This window comes from Mus pahari, chromosome X (genome assembly GCF_900095145.1).
Source record: "Mus pahari chromosome X, PAHARI_EIJ_v1.1, whole genome shotgun sequence".
Lineage (NCBI taxonomy): Eukaryota > Metazoa > Chordata > Mammalia > Rodentia > Muridae > Mus > Mus pahari.
Genome location: NC_034613.1, coordinates 122,881,014 through 122,904,151, shown reverse-complemented (window position 1 = coordinate 122,904,151; position 23,138 = coordinate 122,881,014). Strand labels below are relative to the sequence as shown.

The 23,138-nt window shown below is 39.0% G+C and overlaps 2 protein-coding genes across 2 annotated transcripts in view; one reads left to right on the top strand and one right to left on the bottom strand.

Moving 5' to 3' along the window:
• The window catches only part of Trpc5 (transient receptor potential cation channel subfamily C member 5), a 290,726-nt gene that overhangs the window by 184,352 nt on the left and 83,236 nt on the right, over positions 1-23,138 (top strand). The window contains exon 3 of the mRNA XM_021188239.2: positions 6,613-7,134. Coding sequence (XP_021043898.1) covers positions 6,613-7,134 — 522 coding nt within the window. The remainder of the gene's footprint in view (positions 1-6,612; positions 7,135-23,138) is intronic.
• Trpc5os (TRPC5 opposite strand) overlaps positions 10,477-23,138 on the bottom strand; it is a 19,367-nt gene continuing 6,705 nt past the window's right edge. Inside the window, exons 2-4 of the mRNA XM_021188240.1 lie at positions 15,891-15,966; positions 15,506-15,588; positions 10,477-13,817 (exon numbers count right to left, since the gene is read on the bottom strand). Coding sequence (XP_021043899.1) covers positions 13,311-13,643 — 333 coding nt within the window. The 5' untranslated portion in view covers positions 13,644-13,817; positions 15,506-15,588; positions 15,891-15,966 and the 3' untranslated portion in view covers positions 10,477-13,310. The remainder of the gene's footprint in view (positions 13,818-15,505; positions 15,589-15,890; positions 15,967-23,138) is intronic.

Genomic DNA, 23,138 nt, shown 5'->3' with positions numbered 1-23,138 from the left:
AAAAAAAAAAAAAAAAAAAAAAAAAAAAAAAAAAAAAGATGATGAGTGTCTGTGAACAGATGGTTTTGTGGGTATGAATGAAGTGGCTATTGAAAAGGGTCTTCCTTTTGAAACTGGAAATAAGTGATTCAAATTTCAGAAGGCTGTGATAAATTTCTACCAAGAATGCTTGCCTAAGTCTGGAAAAAATAGATCCAGAAAATTGCCAAGTAGTCTATAGTGTTCAGGGATGAGGTTTAAAGGAAGTTAATGCATCATTTGGGTCCTTTGTGAACAATATCTTTATAAAAAACTTGAGCTAGTCTTCAAAGCGAGGAGATTATGTATGCCATCACCCAACCCTCTTTGTCATCCTTTGTCAATAGAATTTAGATGAAAATATAAGGAAAGGGACTTTATCTCACTCTGTTCATTGCAGGGATGAGCCCTTAACTGAGCAATTCTATCCTATGCTGATGGATCTAGAAGGATCCTAATGTGTAATACTTAGCTTTCAACAAGGATTCCTTGGGAGAATGGTAGGAACAAACTCAGTAGGATCTAAATGCAAAGCCGGGGAGAGGCAGGCAATGTAATGTCTTTAATGGTCATGTCGTTAGCATACATCATTGCAAATTCTCAAATTCAATCAAGTCAGCTGATGTACCAGGTTTCTTGCAGATAATATAAGCCAAATTTAATTTATTAGCCTGATGATTTCCCTCTCTTCTTCCACCATCCCTGCCAGCTTCTTTTTTATTTCATTAAAAAAAAAAAAGATATGATTTTTAACTGGAAGCCTAAGATCATTCAGCCTGATTTTGTAGTTCAAAGAGAAGCAAGTTTATGTAAGAAAAAATAAAATTGAAATCGGCATGTTACCTCTATCTGAAAAACAAACAAACCAGCAGTCACAGGATATTTAAAGGGACAATAACAAATTCTGATCCTCTGATCCTCTTACAGATTTAAAATTAACATGTCAAAGGGTTTGTTTTACTTATCAATTAACAAGGACATTTGTAAACAGGGCTCTTCAGATTGTGGCACATGAACGAAATCCTGTGGTCCTCACCTGCTTTTGCAAATAAAATTCGATTGGGAGCACAGCCACAGCCAATCATTTAACATTACCTGTGGCTATTTTGTGCTACAATGGCAAACACGGTAAGGTCCCACAATGCTAAATATTCACTCTTCTGGTCTTTGACAGGAAAAAAGAATGTTATAGACCACCAAGAATATTGAAATAAATTGATAGATGTATGCAAAGCATCAATTATCTGCAAGATTATCTGTATCCCACCAGATAAATATTTGCATTACAATATATAGAGCAGTATGTTTTTTTTTTTTAATTAAAGGGTATAAATAACCCAAAAAATGTAGGAGGGAGAACTTCCAATTTCCTGTTTTGCACAATACAAAGTCATTCTTAGCTTTTCTTGCTAATTGCTAAGAAAGAGCCATGCCTGGTAGCAAAGTTTACTCTATCTATAGATGAAGAGGATGCATATTGTATAATGAAGTGTAAGGCCTTGGGAAGATCTACAGTCACCCCTAAGTCACTGTCATGGTTTGTATATTCTTGGACCAGGGAGTGGCACCATTTGGAGGTGTGACCTTGTTGGAATAGGTGTGACCAGGTTGGAATAGGTGTGTCACTGTGGGTGTGGGCTTAAGACCCTCACCCTAGTTGCCTGGGAAGTCAGTCTTCTACTAGCAGCCTTTGGATGAAGACATAGAACTCTCAGCTCTGCCTATGCCATGCCTAGATGCTGCCATGCTCCCACCTTAATGATAATGAACTAAACCTCTGAACATGTAAGCCAGCCCCAACTAAATGTTGTTTCTTGTAAGACTTGCCTTGGTCATGATGTCTGTTCACAGCAGTAAAACCCTAAGACAGTCACCAACAAGTCATTTCTGGAAATCTTCAAATTTCCGTCAAGACTATCAGTTAAAATGCAAATAACCTCTATCAAGCATGGCCAAGATATGTTAATCAATAATTAATAACTTGATACTGGCTCCCCTCCCAAGACAGTAGCTAAACAGTCAGTGGTTATAAGGATAGAAAGTTCTAAGGACCTCCATGAAAATTTGATCAAATTTTATAATAGAAATACTCTAAATCATATAGAGTAACATATACAGATATAATCTAAAATATAAGAACAGCTCCAAGAAGGCAGTACTGGTGAAGCTTACTTGGGAGATTCAACGTGACAGGGATGTGTCATCAAAGAAAAACGAAGATGAAAGCTCTAGGTTAACTTGCATTAAGCAAGACGATCAGTAAAAGAACACATAATTGAATGAGGTATTACTGTTAAGGTTTTGCATCCATCAAAGTTTTTATCTAGAACATCAATAACAACAAGAAAAATAATTATAAACTAGGTATATTGGTGCTATTTATTCCCACCTACTTACCTCCAACTAGGTCCCACCCTGTATTTTCACTATCTCTTAATAATGCCCTCATATTATGAATCAATCAAAGGATTAATTCTTTGATTATTTCAGAGTCCTCAGAATCTAACCATCTCTGGAAATACCGTCATGGGCATTGAGAGTTGTGCTTTACTAAATTCCTACACTTTCCAGTCTGATTAAGTTGAAAATTCAGGTTAACCATCCTTTGCTCTGAACTCCACCTGCTCATCACCCCAAGCCCCCTTCTTCCCTTGATTTGGGATGTCTCAACTTCCCTGGTTCCTGCTCCCAAAGTGATCACATTTCAACTTCCCCCTGTGCCTTTCACAGACACCTTTATGCTTCTTAACTGATGTATTCACCAAAAATATCAGGCTGTGGATCCAGAGGGAAGTTGTTTATGACACACTGTGACACAGGTATGGAAGATATGTCAATTCAGAAATGAATAAAATAAAGATGATGCCCTAATGCAAAACCCCAACAGTTGGGATGTTGAGGGGAGGAGGCTGACAGTGGTGACTTCCATTCATCCTCCCTCAATCATGCATGGTGGGGTTTCATGGGCTCGCTTTATACCTTTACTTGGACTCCAGGAATGAAACTCGGGTCGCTAGGCTTATGTGGCAAGCACTTTTACCTGTGGAGCCACCATGTAGTCATTGTTGTTGAGATGGGGTTTTGCTATGCAGCTCAGATTTGAGACTTACAATGCTCCTGTCTCAGCCTTCAGTGTAGGCATGAATTCTTTGTAACCTTCTTTTCATAAGGATTCAGTCTCTCTTGTAACCCACCACCCAGCAGAGGTAGTGCAAGAGAAGTTATCAGGATATGAGGGAAGTGGACCTGTTCAGCAATAGTTCTTTGAGGGTGAATTTAAACTTCTTGGGCAGTAGTTCAGTCCCATAGCAGAACACCAAATACGACTCAGCAGTTGCAGACCAGTCCTCTAGGAAGGCAGACACCAGGTGAAAACTGGCAGCTACAGTCCAGTCATTTCAGCAAGCAGACACCAGGCAGCTGAAACTGCCAGGATCGCCAACTGGCCTAGGGCAAGGCCATGAAAATGGCAAGCTGCCTCAGAAATCTCACAAGCAGTTCTTGTTCGAGTTTCTCTCAATGGCAGTGTTACCACAAGTTGAATTCAGCAGTGCTATGTAAGATGAACCAATACATGTGTTTTGTTTTGTTTTGTTTTGTTTTAGTGAAGAATAGCATGGTGGAGCAAACCAAGCCAAATCTCAGTGCTTGGCTCCCACTGTCTGTGGGGTCATATTTACACTCCTCCATCAAGCGTCCTTTCACGTGTCTGCTATAGCCAAACATCCTTTCACCTGTGTCTGCTTCAGGAAAACAGTCTTTCACGTGTCAGCTTTAGCAAGACAGCATTTCATCTGTGTGCTCCAGTGAAACACCTTCTGGCTTAAATTGCCAAAGAACTAGAAGTTTCCACTTCATTGTATCCTTGTAGCTGGAATTACAGATGATTGTGAGTCACCCAACGTGAGTGCTAAGACCTGAACTCTAGCCCTCATGATTGAATAGAGTGTTGTGCTGGCCACTGGGCCGTGCCCACAGTGCTCTTTTGTACTTCTTTTGAGAATTGTCTGTCCAGTTAAGTTGTTCATGTTTGATTATTTTGTCATTCCCAGAGGCCCATCAGTTGATCCTAGGTTCTTATCAAGCTGACAGTTAACACTGCTCCTCACAAGAAAGCAAAGAAGCGTATTGTAAGACAGAGAACAATGTAAAGCGGCATCCGAACAGTAGCTATCCTGGATCAAACCTAGAACCTCTGATACTTCAATAGGCAGTTGCAGAGAAGACATGGTCATTGAAGACTCCTCTCTTTGGAAGAGTTTTCTGCTCTGGTCTCAAGTAACCAGACAACGAAGTGCAGGGTCAGAACATTCCTTATTGGAATTAAATAGCTCCAGAAAGCTTTTCGTATTTCAAGCACACACAGTCTACTTTCAGCTCCATGGCTAACCAGTAATCATGGGTACTGCTTTGGGTCTTAGACAGTTCTGTCAGCACTGACAAGAAGAAAGGAAAGGAAAAGAGGATGGAAAGTGTCCAGAGCAGGGAAGGCGGGGCTGAGAGGATACACTGAGCAGCATGTTGGAAAGCAGACCACACCTCCACCCTCCCCCAGAGAAAACTGTCCACCAGGTTGTCACCCACTAGACCTTCTCCTCTCCATTTTAGATGACGAAGATTGAAAGGCTTCCCTACCTAGAGAACAGGACAGATTTTCCTGATCTAAGCTCTGTTCTTTCTGAGCAGCCTATGACAAGTTGCTCTCTTTCCATCTCTCCCCACTCCACAGCTTTATGCCAGTTGTGTTTATGTTCCTTTCCGGGCCCACTCAGGCCTATTTCTTTCTGAGCCTGTAGGCTTATGTTAATTTCTGAGATTTTTCTTTCCTGTGTCCAACCTATTTTATGCGTCGAGTTGTTCACTTCCCGCTGTTTTGTTTGTAGCTTCCCTTTCTCCATGTTTTACAACGTTTACTCCTTTCTCTGCCCTAGCAAAGGATGACCAATAGCTGTCAGTGCAGCTACTCAGCAAGGGAAGTAGGTCCCCCCCCCGCCCCCCGAAGTCTGCTTCCCATCCCCTTCCCCTCCCCCTCCTTTCTGACCACTCTCCTGTTTAGAAGTCCCTTATTCAAGGGGAGATGGAAGCAAAATATGATGGAAAACAGTAACTCTTGCTTTTGTAAGGTTATGAGTAACTCTAGATTGTTACTACTGTTGCTTTTTTAAAAATTAAAAAGAAAGTCGTTGATTAAAACAATATTTTTCTATTTTGTGAGAATCCCAACTGTCCCTGTTCTTTTTTCCCCAGCAAACATGAGACATGAGCTTTGGCATTGTGCTCTTCCTTTCCTCAAACCTAATAAGAGCAGTATTTCCCCTTTTCCTGGATGCTACTCTCACTTCACATACTCATCCAAAAAGCTCCCTGTCAGTGTCCCAGGCCTCCTCCATCTTCTAGCTCCATCTTCTAGTTTTTAATGTGAGTCTAGGGAGCTCCCTCATGTTCCTTTTCCTCTTGAGACAGAGTCTCCTGTATCCCCAGTGTTCTTGTATATGTGTGTACATATTTATATATATATATATATTCCTTGAACTGATGATCCTGTCTCCATCTCCAAGGTGCTAAGGTGTTCACCACCCTATTCAGGGTCTGGTTACTGAAACCAAAGCTTTGTGCATGTAAGAAAAGTACTCTACTCACTCATCTGTGACCCCAGATCCTCTTGCTTTCTTTATTGGCCTGAAAACAGACTAAGTCCCCAAAGATATATTTTCAAGTAGGAAGATATTCTAATTCATTGATCAGGCTTTCAGCACTTCTTTGAGTGTGCTCCTAAATGCATAAAGAACTCTGTACTTTCTAGCTATAACTACCATTTCCATCAAACATAATATCCTAGAGACAACAGTTTTATCAAAGGTCCTTTTGTCATTAATGATGCTGCCCCATACCTGGAATTCCTCATTTACAGTATTACTTCTTACTGAAAATGCCTAATTCTTTCTATCTTCCTGGACCTGAAAGAAATTGAATTATTAGCCTGTCCTTTAGTCTCCTAAAGGTCTATATGCATACAAAGTCAATACCATTTGTGAGAGACTTTTCTTTTTGCCATTATGGCTTTATTTAGTTGCATGATCATCAAAGTCATTACCTATCAAGTCAATATTCCAGTACTCTCAACAGCTCAATTAATGCTATACATAAAACACCACGGACTTATGATTTGTTCAATTCAGCTTAGGAAGGCCAGGAACAGTATCCTCTACTTCTTTGTTTCCCTTGTTGTGTTAGTTAGAACTGGGTATATTGTGCTAACATAAATTTAAGAGCTGAGCTCAACAGTTGCATGGCCTGGTTTGAATTTTGGCTCTGCTACTGAAAACTATGTAATCTTTGGTATGTCCGTTAACCTCTCTCAGCATTCTCCCATGGGAAGAATATTTACCAACTGGGTGATTGTGAATATTAAATGAGTAAATATGAGTAATATGCTTAGGAAAGTGCTAAGAACACAGCAGCCCACAAACATTAACCGTTTGGATGAGTGGTCACAAGAGAAAGGAAAAATGCAGTTTCTGAATTACCAATTGATGCTCCTCCTTGCCTCTAACTATAACTTTGCCCGTTGTGTTTCTCATTTCATGTGTGTAGGTTCCCACGCTGATGATGGACACCCAGTTCTCCGAGTTCACACCAGACATCACTCCCATTATGTTGGCAGCCCACACCAACAACTATGAAATCATCAAATTGCTTGTCCAAAAGCGGGTCACTATCCCAAGGCCCCACCAGATCCGCTGCAACTGTGTGGAGTGTGTATCCAGTTCGGAGGTAGACAGTCTGCGTCATTCTAGGTCCCGACTGAATATATACAAAGCTCTGGCAAGCCCCTCGCTCATTGCCTTATCAAGCGAGGACCCCATCCTCACGGCCTTCCGGCTGGGCTGGGAACTCAAGGAGCTGAGCAAAGTGGAAAATGAGTTCAAGGCTGAGTACGAGGAGCTTTCCCAGCAATGTAAGCTCTTTGCCAAGGACCTGCTGGACCAAGCTCGGAGCTCCCGAGAACTGGAGATCATCCTCAACCATCGAGATGACCACAGTGAAGAACTCGACCCACAGAAGTATCATGACCTGGCCAAGCTGAAGGTGGCAATCAAATATCACCAGAAAGAGGTAAGCTAAGATAATCTCCTTCTCCTGGAAGTTTAAAGCTCTCAGAGCCTACAGCATCAAAGCAAGACTAGTTTTCTAACACTTAACACTTCAAACATATGTGTACGTTGTATGGACCTCATAGATCCATTCATCTGTGATGCAGACAGCTTCTGGGTATTTCCTTTGTGACCAAAATGTAGTCACCTGATTCTTTGAAAGGAAAGCATTTTATCATTCAGCAAATCCTTGTCAAGTACTCTTCTCGGTGTTTAGAATAGAGAGTCTAAACACCAGTCCCACTTGTTTGAAGATATTTTGCAATTTTAACTTTAGGGGATTTGGCTACATAAAATTTGTAAAGATAATTATCTTCATAATTTATGTTAGGGTATGAATATACTTGATCACTGATTATGTTACAGTTAAAAATTCTCTTCATGTAGGATATTATGAAACTATATAACTTTCTATTTTGGACACAAATAAATAAATGAAATCTAACTTTTTCTTCACTTATATTCTCTATGGCAAGTGAATTTAGAATTTTTGTGATAAACAAAATCCCTCTAATTCCTTGGAAATGGAGAGAGATTGCTCAGTGGTTAAGGACACTCATGGCTCTTACAGAGGACCCAGGTCTGGTTCCCAATGCCCACATGGTGACACAACCATCTGTAACTCCAGTTTCAGGGGATACAATGCTCTCATCTGACCTCTATGGGATCCAGGCACACATTCATGCATTCAGGCAAAATAGACATTGACAGGAAATAAGTAAATCTTTCAAAAACTTTAAGAAAAAAATCTTTAAAGGCATGTAGTTTGCGTATCTTAACAAATTGAGGAGAAAAGTATATTAATTTTTATTTATATATGTTTTCTTTTCCTAAGTCTTGTTGGTGGTGGTGGTGGCAAGGCAGGGTGGGAAGGTGCACACACATGTGTATTTGTGGTGTTGCTCTGGCTGGTCTTAGACACCTGACCCTCTTCCTAAGTACTGAGTTCACAGACATGTTCCACCACTTCTGACTCAATAGTTCCTTTCCTTTCCTTCCTTCCCTCCTCCCTCCCTTCCTTCCTTCCTTCATTTATTTTTGTTTTCAGTTTTGTTTTTGTCCCTTGTGATTCTTTATTTCCCTTCTACACATTTAGTAGTATTTTTATGTGTTTATATGAGTGTCTGAGTTTGTGCATCCACAGGTGTGACATAGGATGTATCTGTACGTGGGTATAGGCATAGTCACTGATCCACATACCCAGGGGTCAGAGGGGGACAATGTTTGTTCTGCTCCATCACTATCTGCTTATACTCTTGAGGCAGGGTCTTCCACTGAACCTCAAGCTAAGCTGACAGCCAAAAAACTTCTAATCATCCCGCCTATCATATCCTCCCCTACCCCTCTACACACAGCACTGTGATTACAACATGACAACCGTGCCCAGCTTTTTTTGTGGGTTTGAGGGATTTGAACTCAGGTCCTCTTGTTACGCGGTGAGTATGCCTACACATTGTGCCACCTCCCCAGCCTAATTATTAGTCTAAGTTAGTCTTATGCCTTCATCTGATGGAACAAATTCAGTCTGAGAATCACATGTTGAGAACCCATAAACAAGTTGAAAACATTTTTAAAGGATAGTTTTCCCCCAATGTCTTTAATTCTCTAAAGAAGGCTGGTGAAGCGATGTGGGGGGTGGGGGATCTCACAGGCCAAAGGTATTGAAAGAGCAACAACTTCTCCATGAGAATGGGGAAAGTACTCATGGTGCTACATGCCTATAGTTGCGATTGAAATCTTCTATTGGTATATCCACATATTCCCTTTTGGGGAATGCAGGTAGCAGTGTATTTCAGTATGGAGGCTCTGGATTTTTATTTTATTTGATGCAGGATCATAGAAGACTATCTTGACAATGAGAACAGACTCCGAGCTTGAATTTTTGAACATGTTCCAACTGTTAAACTTAGGGGACCCTTAGACTTAAAGCATTTTGCACCATCAAACAGCCATGAGACAATGAGAGACAGAGACAGAGACTTGAAGCTCAGTTGTTCCTAACAGGATCATGTTTTGAGTGCTTTGTCTCCTGCTTGGGGCATGATTTGAAGAGGTGTAGAGCCTTTAGATCATAGGGTCTGGGTGTGAGAAGTAGGTCACTAGAAGCAGGCCACTTCTCCTAGCCGTGGCCACTGCTTCCTGGTGCCCCAGCATGAGCATACCATAACATAGACTAGCTGCTGTCATCTCTGTACTGTCCTCATTCTTGTTAACTGTCACCCTCTGAAACCATGACCCCATATAAGCCTTCCCTCCCTTAAGATATTTCATTTTCCTTTAGGTATTTTGAAACGATTAAAGAAACGAGTACAGTATCACCCTCAGGAACAAACTCTTGGCTGAAAGTGGAAGAGAAATTATTCTTCTCTAAAGGGCTTTTTCTTTTTTTATTGGTTATTTTATTTATTTACATTTCAAATATTATCCCCCTCCCCAGTTTCCTCTCCATAAACCCCCTATCCCTTCTCCCTCCCCCTGCTTCTATGAGGGTGTTCCTCCATTCACCCAACCATTCATGCCTCCCTGCCCTGACATTCCCCTACACTGGGGCATGGAGCCTTCACAGGACCAAGGGCCTCTCCTCCCACTGATGCCTGACAAGGCCTTCCTCTGTTACATATGCAGCCATGGATCACTCCATGTGTACTCTTTGGTTGGTGGTTTAGACCCTGGGAGTTCTGGGAGCTCTGGTTGGTTGATATTGTTGTTGTTCCTATGGGGTTGCAAACTCCTTTCTAAAGGACTTTTTCACTGTAATCATAATCATTCCTACTCGGATTCTAATGGGCTCTTCAAAAGAATGTCACTTGGTGAAAGACTATGCTCCAAAGAATTCAACAAAAGCCAATTCCGAAGTATAATTTTTATATAAAGTAGCAGGATGAGGCAGTTTCCGTCCCTTAGAAACAGGTGCAGATTATTGAATAATCCTTACATAAGAATTCAATCTTCAGGTGATTTTATACTGGCATTTGTTGGTATGGAATGACTTGTTAAATGTCATAATTGCTTATATTCTAGCCCATTGTCACACATGCCAAAGGCTTTCAAAACTGTATCATTTCTGTTTGTTCATTTCTACCGTTAAAAGAAAGCAGCAAAGATGTAGTCTTCACTTTACAAATGAAGACTCACGTTCAGGGACTTCTCGGAGACCATCTGACAAGTCAGTGGACAGTGAGGCTCTTGGTGCAACCTTCTCAGTGATTTTACTCTGTGACATCTGTGGAACAGAGTCCTTTTGTGGCAGTTTGGTAGCCTAGAAATTTACTACAAGATAATTGAAGGTGACTACAAGTTCTTTGGCTTTTAAATCAGATTTTATTAGCTAAAAATATCCTACAAGTGGGCAAGCAGTTTGGGAACAATAGTCAATAACAATCATAAGTGATTATAACCTAATAATTTGAAGAAGTGGTTACATGTAAAGATACAGGTATATACTGTCAGCAGCGCCTACACTTCAGCTAATGCATATTTGTACTGTGTACGTCAATGCTGTTTACCAGCTTGTCTTTCTTGATTTTAACACCTCTAAGTTGGGCTCAGAATATAGAGCCTTGCTCCCTCTCCATTTCTCTATGCCATACAAAATCTGTTTTTGGCATTAACCTTAAAAGGATACAAAACAAGGCTACTTAGATAATGGACTAGTTACTCCAGTCTTCTGGAGGAGAGTCAACATCTCAATTGGAGACATCCAATTAACATATTTATTAGTATTTCTCCTTTTAATTTGACTCTCTATCTTCTTAATCTATATCAATTACCAGCTAGTTACTTCTACCAAAAGCTTATAATTGGCTAATTTTCATAAGGCACAGGTAAATGAACTCACTTGGGAAGTAACCCCATGTCAAACAACTATGTTAACTGTTAGCAGTTTAAAATGTTCTCTCTACTGAAAAATACCTTCCCCACTAGCTCTTGTTCTTAAGGGTTTTCTTATTGCTAAGATTGTTCCTTGTCACTTTTAACTCTATTTCTAATCCCGTTCCATATAGCTAACATACTCAATACAACAGTCCACTTCTTAAAATAGAGTTACATCTTAACAGTTCTTAAGTGCACATAATTATACAATCAAGGCAAATAGTGAAATGCAATAGGCAAAGCAGATGCACATATGATGAACTTGCAGCATCTTCTTTTTCTGATGCTTAAGAATAACACTGTCTATTACTTGTTTAAGGCTTTGTCTAGAGTAGACGTACAGGTTTCTCTATGACCTGTTTGAGTTTATTGGTGGTCTATGCTCTCTGACTTTTAACAAAGTCTTACTACTTTATTGTGGAAGCGTTACAAAGCCCATATTCTAGAGGTCTACTTAGATTACTATCTACCCTCGAGAGCATCATTTGCTCTTTCTCAGGTAAATTGCTCACCAAATAGAATCTATAGTAGACTGGTAACCTCTCTCTCTCTCTCTCGATATTTTTCCTGATTTTGTTCACTTGATCATAATTTGATCATAATTTGAGCATTATTTTGACAAAATTTATACCCTATCTCCTACAGTTCAAATTTCCCTGGCGGCAGTACATATTTCCCCTAGTTGTAACTAAGCCCTTACTCAAAGTGTAGATTATTTTTTAACTTTCATACAGGCCTATTATTATTACTATGGGTAAATGTCCTTATCAGATAAAGAAATAATTGTACCTGTTCCACTAATGATAATAATTATTATTATTCATTAACATTTCCTCCTGGCATGGAAAAATAATTTCTTCTTCCTTTCTTCAATCTTGCAATCTCCAATCTCCTAACTGAAATTAGGTTCAGTTCATCACCTACTTGCTTCTTTGTCTGTACTGTGTACTTAGAATCTTTTCTATACTGGGAAAATAAAATTCAATTTGCTTATTAAAGTTATTGTAGCAAGGGGTTATAGCATGCTGCCTACTGTAATATACAATTAACCCCTCTAATTACAATTTGACATAATTTTCATTTGTTCTGTGTGTATTTTTGTCATGTATCTGCCATGTTAGTTGGCTTTGAAATCATCTGTATTAAATGTCCTCTTAATCTTTTTAACTATTATGTGGTTTAGGATTCTTTGTAAATTGGTAGGTAAAAAGGCCATACTGCCTGACCATGGAAGTAAAAGGAGTGGATGGCCTAAGTTGGTATAATAGGTGAATTTCTTGCACACTTATTTAGTTGATCTCTGTTTCAGTGTGGGGGAGCTTCAGCTATTATGTTTCACCTTTCTGACATATGGAAGGTTGTTGTGCTTCAATACCAGTCTACATCTTATTTATATTTTTACCTCTTAATAACAAATATTGCTAGGTTAAAGTTGTAAGAGTTCTACCACATTAAGCCTCCCAAGTATTTGTCTTAAACTCATTTACATACAAGAAGATGCACACTGTCCACTTCCCCTTGTAGACCACTTTCTCCAGGCTGATGACATAAGTGCTTGGTTTTCCATTGATGAAGCCTTTGTTAGACCCTGTCTTCCCATTCTAGAACCTCTCTCTTTGCTTTTTGGTACAAGCTTCAATATTCCATCACAGGACAATATTGCAAAAAAGTCAGCACACATCAGCATGTGTGGATTGGAACCCATCATCAGTCTTTCATTCAGTATCTTGACCCCAGAATTTTCAAAAGTTTGGCCCTGGGAAACCTGGAAAGCTTTCCATACTTTTATTGCCTCGTAGATGTTACACTTTCAGAGTTATTTACCTTACTCTGCCATAAAAACCTCCCTCTTTAAAATACGATGTGCCAATGTTGTACTGTCCATGAGAAAATACTGTAATACCATGCTGGGGAACACTACCCTTAAAATTTCTCTTGCTCACAAAGCAGTGACACTGGTATGAGTATTGGTAGAGTTCATCAGTTCTTCATTCTATCCTTAGGTAGATTCTTCTCCTTGCTATTATTTGGTCTTATCATAAAAAACTCTAATAGTACAAGTAAAGCAAGAACTATGTAACTAAAGCCAGTCTTTTGAATTAAAACAGAAAAATGATTTTGCCAAAAAAAATCAAGGTTTATCTAATCTAAAAGTTTTTAATAATGAAACTATGCTGAACTAGAATAAAACAGCTGTTGCTGAAGCCTAGAGGAAAAAAAAAAAAGAAATGGAAAAAAATGATGATTTTTTTCACATGCTGGCTTTCACTCACTTTCTGTATCATCCCTTATGGCAGGAAATATATCCTCATATATCTCGTTGATATCTATCATAGTTTCATCCATGTCAAGGATTAGGTCATCATCTTCTCTTACTGAAAGGATTGATTCTAAGTCGGAAAGATCCGCAAGATCTGGTAGGGGATCTTCCTCGGGAGGAGGTGCAGCTGCTTCTGCCTCCTCTGCTCTAGCATTCTGTTGCACAGAAGGAACTTGTTCCTGCGAGATAAACTGTAATAGATCCTCAGCTATTCTTATTAGCTGGGCTACACAATCAATCAGTCCAGCAACCAGTGCAGGGATTGACACAGATTCCATGGCGTAGGCAGCTAGTGTGACTATGATGATGATCAGGTACAAAGTGAGTCCAGTGGTACCACAAACCTTTTTGGTGATGTTGGTTAACCTCTCACAAAATCTCTGTACTAGTAGTCTATTCCTATTATAATCACCACCGGATTGTCACTTCCAAGACAAAACAGCCAATCAGATCTAATAATGGAAAAAGAAAAATAAAAAAAAGATCAGTATCCTTGACCATTTATCCACACTACATGTTATAGCTACAGGGTATAGTTACCAAGACTCATCTAAGAGGTTAAATGAGATCTCTGGCTACCATTCTTCCTTTATTTACAGCCTAAGGGGGATCTAGTGCCTCTCTTTTCCTTTGGATTTCCAATATTTATTTTTGCTCAGGGATTTCAGCATAAAATGATCATAGGTGGTTCATGTATCTCTCCTGAACACCTCTATTGAGAAAGGATATATCATCACTCAGAGTCTATAACTGTTTTTATTAGTTTCTTTGACCTGTGGCCATTTATATCTGAACTGCTAAAGGCATTGGTGATTTTCAAATATTAACTCATTAAAGTTTCCAATTGTTCTGCATTTGGGGAACAGATGTTTTAGTGCAATAAATTGTAAAAAGCTCTTCATTTATTCTTATTAATTAGGCTATGTTTTAGTGTAATAAATTGTAAAAGCTCTTCATTTATTCTTATTAATTAGGCTATACAATCAATAAGTCTACCAACTCTTAGAGGAACTGACCCTGATTCCACATCTCAGCAGTCATTTCTCAATAGATAAAATATTACTAAAAAGCTATAACAAGTGGCCTCTTGGTGATACTGAATCCTGCAGAACTGATGATGGCTACTCCATTGATTTAGATAAGAAAGGAACATGTTCATTTGATTATGGTGGTGACCAATTATGGCATGAGGCCTGTAGTGCTACAGAACTTGTTAAAAATCTTTGGGGATTGTGTAAATTGCCAAAATTTAGACAGTTGTTGAATATTCACACAACAGGACACTACTAACCATAAATAGAAAAGAATTGTACTGCTAATGGAGTTATGTATTATACTTAGTGAAAAAATAGACATAAAAGAATACATACTACATTCTGTTCATATACAATTCAATAAAATTTATGGTACAAAAAACAAGAAAATAATTGTGTCTAGGGAAATGAGAAGTAATTAGACACGTAAGTGAACTATGACAGTGTCAATGGTTATAGTTTACAGAGTTCTAGGTTATATGAGAACATGAAATTGACAAATTTCATTGATTGCTAGTATTAAAAGTTATGCATTTCACTGTATGTCGCCCTTCCTTCAATAACCAAACAGAATCAATCCCCTACCTGAAAAGCATGTCAGATGAGATGGTATGCCTATAATATTGTAACAAATTCTCAAACTTATGGAAGGAAGGTCTATTACATACAAAGCACCAAGAAATCAAGTTTACCCATTAGTGCATCTAATCCTCAAAATAAAATAACTGTATAAAGTTATGATTAGAAAAATTGAAAATCATTAGGTATTATATGACTTATGGCCAGCCACATGGTGTAGAATAGAAGTTATGCCAGGACTAACTTCCAAAGACCTATGTCAAAGGGCACACATATGGGTGTCTATACAAAGACATTTGCTTTAATGAGTCCAGAGCTGACATCTCATTCTCCTAAACAGGAATAGAAATGAGAATGTTACTTCACTTGATATCCCTAGAAATCAGCTAAATTATGAGTTGACTGTGTCTAATACTAAGTGATGGAGAGAAGTCATAATCAATAGTGTTATGGAGCTTCAAAGATGTCTGTGTTTGTTCCTGTCCTCTGGTGTTCTGAATGTCTCTAAATGATTGGGAACTACTCACCTATAATCGAGTCAAGATGGACAAAGGTGTTATCCTAGAAAATGATTTCTGGATTTCTGCTTTCAAATAGTCCACAAATGCTCCTGCAACAACCAGAAACATATAACACACATGCAGATGGGGTGGGGGGAACAAATCACAAAATCAGTAGACTTAAGGATATCAGAAAGGGGTGGAAGCAAATACAAACTCTCTAATGGGAGCTGACAGTAGCCAGCATTTTCTTTTCTGTGGCATTTGCTAATTCTGGGCACAGGTTAAAGATAAAGATTGGGCCAAGCCAGAAGGTGACTACCAAAGAATGAGAAATCTCAGTGTAGCTGTTGCCAATTGCAAGAGGCTAGCATAATGGAAGCCTGGTGTGTGCATGGGCAGTTTTTCTTACCTAGAATTAGTTGAGGTCTAGGCTGGCCCCTGGGCAGGAAGCTCTCCCCACACAGGCACACTCCTCAAAAAGGTACCTAGTATTGGAAGTGAGAGGGACATAGAGGAGGCCAGTGAATCAATAAGCTCAGGACTACTTTTGAAGGACACTTTGAGCAAAATTATTCTAAAATGTGCAAGTATATACAAACAGTCAGGCCCCTTAAGGAACAACATGTATACTACCAGATAGCAACCTGAAACAAAGGAATACATACATTGCATGGCCCCTCCCATATGTGGAAGCTAAAAAGTGTCAATTTGACTGCTGACTACTAGAAGTTAGGAATGGCCATGGGTACCAAAATGAAGTTAGATAGGAGGAACATGTATGTTCTCCTATGGATGCCATGGATTTCTATAGCATAGTAGGGTCACAACAGAGTGTATATTTTCCGAGTAACTCAGAAAATAGACAATAGTAACTCAAATATTCCAATCTTAAAGAAAAAAAAATGTTGATTACCTTATCTCTATTAGTGCATGCTACCTAGGAAGTAGTGGTACAACACCTTTAGTCCTAGCACTTGGGAGGCAGAGACAGGCAGATCTTTGAGTTCGAGGCCAACCTGGTCTACAGAGTGAGTTCAAGTACAGCCAGAACTACACAGAGAAACTCTGTCTTGAAAAAAAAAAACAAAGAAGAAGTAAACAAAATAAAACAAAACAAAAACTCTATCAGTACATGTTTATGTACATATAGAAATATTACATTGTATTCACATACAGAAATTGCCATATACCACAAAGTTGTACAATATTACATGATAATAAAAATTAAAAATTAATTAATTAAAAAATAAAAATAGCAAGGCTAAATTTATGGCTGCAGACGTTAAAAAAATCACATAGTACTGATACATGGAACCATGACCATGGTCACACATCAAATACTATAAACTAGTTTGAAATGGGTAGAAGACTTAAATATAAAATATAAAATCAACATGTAGCTCAAACCACAAGAGAAAACATTCGTGATCTTAGGAAACCAAAATTTATCACATACACCCCAAATTAGCAAAGAGCTCTCATCTATCAAAAGATACCTCAAGAGAGTAAAATGGTCAATTCTAAGGTAGAAAAATATTCAAAAAATATTCCCAATAGAAAGTTGATACCTATGCATATGTTTTTAGACTCCTATAAATGAATAAGACAATGCAAATATCATAATCAAGACAAAAGAAATTAACTACTACTTCATAGAAGAGGATATTTACATGAGCTACAAGTACACAAATTGGCATTTGTCACTATTACTCATCAGATAAATGTGCATTCAGTTGATAAGGACATATATCAAACTGCGCAAGAATAGGTATATCTGAAAAGACTGATAATAAGAAATGCAGAACAATGGAGCCACTGGAACTCACACACAACCACAGGTAATCGTGTTGGCTTATACAATTACTTTAAAAAGCTACGGATATTATCTACTAAAGCTAAGTCTACCTCTATCTCATGAGCCTGGAGTATTACTACTAAGTATCTACCCAAATTAAAGGATGTGAACATGTAAAAGAATACATGTAAAAGAAAGCAAAAGGAAACCAGACATGTATAGTATTTAGCCCATCATTTCATTTAGATGAAATTTAAAACAACAATGAGTGTTGTCAGCATTGTTTGACCTGCCTGTCATTAATAGGAGGGAAACGAAGCATAACATTAAGAGAAGCTTCCTTTGCCTGTTGTGGAATCTCTACTTCATGTCAATGAAATGACAAGAGGTCCTGATTGTCAAACAGGTTTTTTTTTACTTATTTTATTAGATATTTTCTTCATTTACATTTCAAATGCTATCCCGAATGTCCCCTATACCCTCCCCCCACCCTGCTCCCCTACCCACCCACTCCCACTTCTTGGCCCTAGTGTTCCCCCTCTATGGGGCATATAAAGTTTGCAAGACCAAGGGGCCTCTCTTCCCAACAATGTCAGACAGTTTTTAATTGATGCAACATGACATAACCTGCCTCTTATAAGGTAGCTGGAAAGGAGCTAGAGCAAAGGTTATCTGACTGATAACTGGAATCGTTGCATCTCTGTCTCACTTTCGTCAGCATGGCTAATGAAAAGCCACCATTTTCTTCTCACTGAGTCTTAGTCTGCTATATGGCACTGCTTCCATTTGGAAATCTGGCAACAAGTATCGAACAATGGGACAGAAAAGGAGCAAAGAAATCTAAATCCACTGGGTCCATGTTTATAGTCGATAGGCTTCCCTGCGGCAGGCAAAGTAAATTACTTCATATCCAAGGGGACCAGAGGGAGTTATATGGGAGTGATTAAAATGTGTCTTTGGTGAGTACAAGTGCTACTTCCGGATTCACAAATAGACTTTTTTTTTCCCTCCTGTCTGCAGTGTTGCAGTACCATTTGGTCACAAGCATTTAATTTAAATGCTTAAACAAGCAACACTTCCTTTAATGGCTCCTCAGCTGGTGGAGGGATTACACCTCCCCCGTCCTCTGTGCTGGGACTTTATCTGAAGCCCAAGCAGAGCTTGTGCAACACAAACTGCACTCAATAGAGAAAGAAGAGAAGTAAATAAGTAACGTCAAAGTGGGGTGGGAGAGAATGAGAGGCTTTTGAGTGTGGTAAGGGGAGCAGTTGAGAGGGTATATGTGTTCAAAATACATAGTATGAAATTCTCAAAGAATGAATAAGAAATTATTGTTATTAAAAAATAAACACTTCTGGACACATATAACTTCTCTTTGCCCTCCCCACATCCAGGGAAACATCAAGAAGACCTTGATGCCCCAGCATAGGGGGATGCTGGAGAGGTGGGCTGGGAGAGGGGGGGGAGCACCCTCACACAGGCAAAGGGGAGGGGGGAGGGCAGATGTGGGATGGGGGGTTGGTGAAGGGGTAACCAGGAAGTGGAATATCATTTGAGATGTAAACAAATGGAATGATTAATTAAAAAAAAAAAAAAAGACCTACCCCATCATTTTGATATAGCAGGAGCATCTCGGGGAGATATAATGAAAATAATCAACAAGATTTTCCCTTGCATTTATATTTTAAAGTTAAAAATTGTTGCCTTTACAAACAACTGTTGCTACAGTAAGGCTATAGAACCTGACATTTGAAATGTCTAGGAGCCATCTTTAATTTTTCAAGGAAAACAGAAAGAAGTGGTGCTGAAGAGCCCCTTCTTGAAAAACATATGAAAAATTAAAAACAGAAACCAAATTAAGAAGGAGTATGGATGCTCTTGTAGTCAACTTAAAGCAAGTTCTTCTACATTTCTTTCTTCCCCTTCCTAATCAGTTCATTGCTGTAGAGAGTCTTAGACTCTTGCTTACCCTGTAGAAAAACAACTTAGTCACTACCACAAGCAGTAATTTGCAAATATCTCTTTGTCATTGTGTTAGTCAGGCATACAGTTTTTCACCATAGTATTCAACCATGGGGTTCAACCACCTTATCTTGGCTTAGGGGAATATAAACAGACTTGTCTCTGAAGCTTAGCTGCTGTAAGAGTCCCCAGAGAAGCCTGGAAAAGATGTAATACTTCCAGAAACAGTTTTGGCCTTCAAATGGTACCAAGTGCAGGAGAAAGGCCGAAAATGAGGGAAATAAAAACATAACTGAACATGATAAGAAAAAGAGGTTCTATTCCTAATTATTCGTTCACCTTTCTGAGATGGAAAAAGAAAAGTTGTGAGGGTTTTCAATGGAGAAAAAAAATTCGTCTATTTGGCAGATACCAAAATGATAGCATTGACTCTAAGGGTAATATATTGTGCCAAACAGACTTGAATTCTCATCCTAACTTTACTGAGTGCAGAGTTTCCCTAAGCTATATTTGCTTTAATTTCCTTATCTGTAGGATAAAGAGAACAGGTAAATTGTATGACTTAGTTCACAAAGTTTAGAATGTTCCCAGTTTATGGTAAGTGCCTTACACAGGCTAGCTGTTTGTGCTATGGAAATTCTGGGATCCAGGAAGTAAGGCATGGTACATTCTGGCTATTACTAGTGACTCCTGGAAGGTGAGAAAAAAGATGCCTGAAAAAACTGGACGTAAGAGGAGGTATACAAATAAGTAACGACTTCAGACTTTGATAAAGATGTGAGGAGAAGGCACTGTCCAGGGAATGAAGGCATCTTACAGTGTGTCTAACATGAATTCACCAAAACTAGTTCAGACTTTCCAATATTCCTATGTGGCTCGTTCAAATGACAAGAGGAAAAAAAGCAGCATCTTACCCCTTACCATTCCTGCCTGAGTTTTATTCTAAGCTTCAAGAACCCACTTGACATGTATAAGACTGAGCCCTGGAGTTCTGGCTGCCTCTCTCTTTCTGTAAATGCCAGCTGGCCAAGAGAGACTGCATTCATCCATTTACCAACAAGAATGATCAGAGACAATACAGCCCTCCTCTCTGCCTGAAAATGTGCTTATACCATCTGCCAAAGAATGTGCCTTTCTGGTTTTAGTGGCTTCAAAATATGATTCTAGAACTTCACTCGGTAGCTCATTCCAGGGCTTTACAGATTCTTCCTTTGGGGAACCATGTCCTCCATCACATTCTCATACATTAACCTACAGTAGTCCTATCAGACAAATATTTTTCTTGAACAAATCAAGGAGTGAAAACCCAAACGTATTTCACATGGCATCTCATTTAATCTTCAAATTATTGTGAGGTCAATAGGGTAATGGGGGAGGGGACTATATCTCCACTATGTATTTAAGAAAATGAAAATCCACACAAGCCAAGCAATCCAAGGTGCACAGCTGGAAAATGCTAGAAGCTGGAACTTGATTTGCTGCTCTTTCCATGGTTTACAACTGCGAACTCTCTAATCCTTGGAGAAAAATCTTCCAAATACCTTGTTAGGACAGATACATATCCAATGCTGCAAAATCTAATAACATGTCATTAATCTATCATAATAAAATCATAAATCATGTATAGACCCTATATCTAGAACTGCCAAGTGAATATCCAGAGACTAGGATTCCCATTTTCAGTCTCTCCAAGAAAAAAAATACATTTGGGGCTGGCAAGATGGCTCAGTGGGTAAGAGCACTGACTGCTCTTCTGAAGGTCCTGAGTTCAAATCCCAGCAACCACATGGTAGTTCACAACCACCCATAATGAGATCTGATGTCTTCTTCTGGTGTGTCTGAAGACAGCTACCGTGTACTTAGGTATAATAATAAGTAAATCTTTGGGCCGGAGCGAGCAGGGACTGAGCGAGCAGAATTAACCGGAGCCAGCAGAGGTCCTAAATTCAATTCTCAACAACCACATGAAGACTCATACCCATCTGTACAGCTACAGTGTACTCACATACATAAAGTAAATAAATAAATCTGAAGGAAGGAAGGAAGGAAGGAAGGAAGGAAGGAAGGAAGGAAGGAAGGAAGGAAGGAAGGAAGGAAGGAAGGAAGGAAGGAAGGAAGGAAGGAAGGAAGGAAGGAAGGAAGGAAGGAAGGAAGGAAGGAAGGAAGAAAACACAATTTGAACAGCCAGGCTATCCAGTGGAATGAATTAGCTGGTTTTTTCCAAGCCACTCTGCCTTCTTTCACTCTTGCATGATACATTACACCAAACAGTTCTCTACAGGAACATAATAACACAAAAGAGAAAATTACAGTACAGGTAAGGATCTGGACCTAAAGTAAATCCCAATGGCCTCTTCCACTATACCACTAATTGCCTATGTTAAAATAGGCAATTTTCCCCATTGCCACTGCCACCCAAGAAGAGTGGAAACTGTCCTTTTAAATGCACCACTAAAGGGGAAACTGGTATTTATTTGGCAGGAGAAGAACAGGATACTTCATGCTTGGCATATTGCTACCATTGGCATCTAATCCACAAGCTGCTACATTCTGCAGGGGTGGCAACTATTTTGTCCTGGGGATAATATAGTGGAAGATACAGTTATATTTATGTACAGACTTTTTAATAGCAATGCCTGTCACCCCTGGTAAAGCTCACAGGAGGTGACAGAAATGGCACAGCCAGAAAAAGGCAAACCAAGTCTTTAGTGCCTTCTGGCAGCTGAATCCACAGTATCAAAGAAGAACACCTGGATCTTTTTCTTGGGTTCTAGAACGTTACTATACAGGGAAGTATACAGTAACTGTCCCAAGGGTTACTGATTTGTCTTCTGTGTCCCTTCCCAAATCACAGTAAATACAAGTGCTGAAAGTTAAATCTACTGCCATATCAGCTCTGATGACCATAGTGAAACAGCAAACAATTGCATAAATGAACTTACACTGAAGACAGTAGTGCCAACATAAATACAAACTGATAAATGCTTGATATATTTCTAATAATACATAAATGCAAACATCGTTGATCCATGAATGCATGGCACCCTCAGCCACACGGGCATACACAGAAGTATTTGACACTGGCAAATAAGAAAGGATAGAGGAAAGAGACATTTTTTTTTTAAGGAAGACAGGCACTGGGGTCAGAGAGACTTAGGTTCAAACCTAAAAGTTTCCTTACCTTGACAGTTCACTTAAGCTTACCATGACTCTCAGTCCTTATGAGAAATAAATATAACACTTTGGGCAACTATAACCTTTATCCTTTAGACAATTTTTAATTGTGGGAAAATACCCTAGCCATTTTAGGTAAAACATGAATATGTGTGATCTGAGTTCAGATAGGCACTTAAACATTCTCTCTCTTGTATTTATTGAAGAAAGCATTAACTTTCTGTAAATTTGTGTTTTGTTTTCTGTATACTGAGGATGACGATTATACCACCTGTCTCAATGGAATAATCATCAAGTGAAGTAACTTTTGAAAGAACTCTTGCAAGTCATAAAGTTCAAGGCAAAAAAATAAATAAAAAATAAAAAACTCAATTGAAGTAGCTAACCAATCCTTTTTTCCAGGGTTTGAAGCTTTTACGGGATTCGTGATTTTTGTCATTTAATGAAGAAAGTCTTAGGCAACCTGAAATAATGTGAACACTGTAGTCATCACTAAATCTTAACTTGACTGAGACCATGAATAGGATGTAACTGGCTTTAAGTAGACATAGGTCCTAGTTTAACCTTACCTTGTCTCTATTCTTGTGAGGCCTTAACTAGCCTCTAATTAGAATTTAAAACTAAGATACCCCTTGGGAAAAAAGAAAGAGGAGGGAGAGAGAGAGAGAGAGAGAGAGAGAGAGAGAGAGAGAGAGAGAGAGAGAGAGAGAGAGAGAGAGAGAGAGA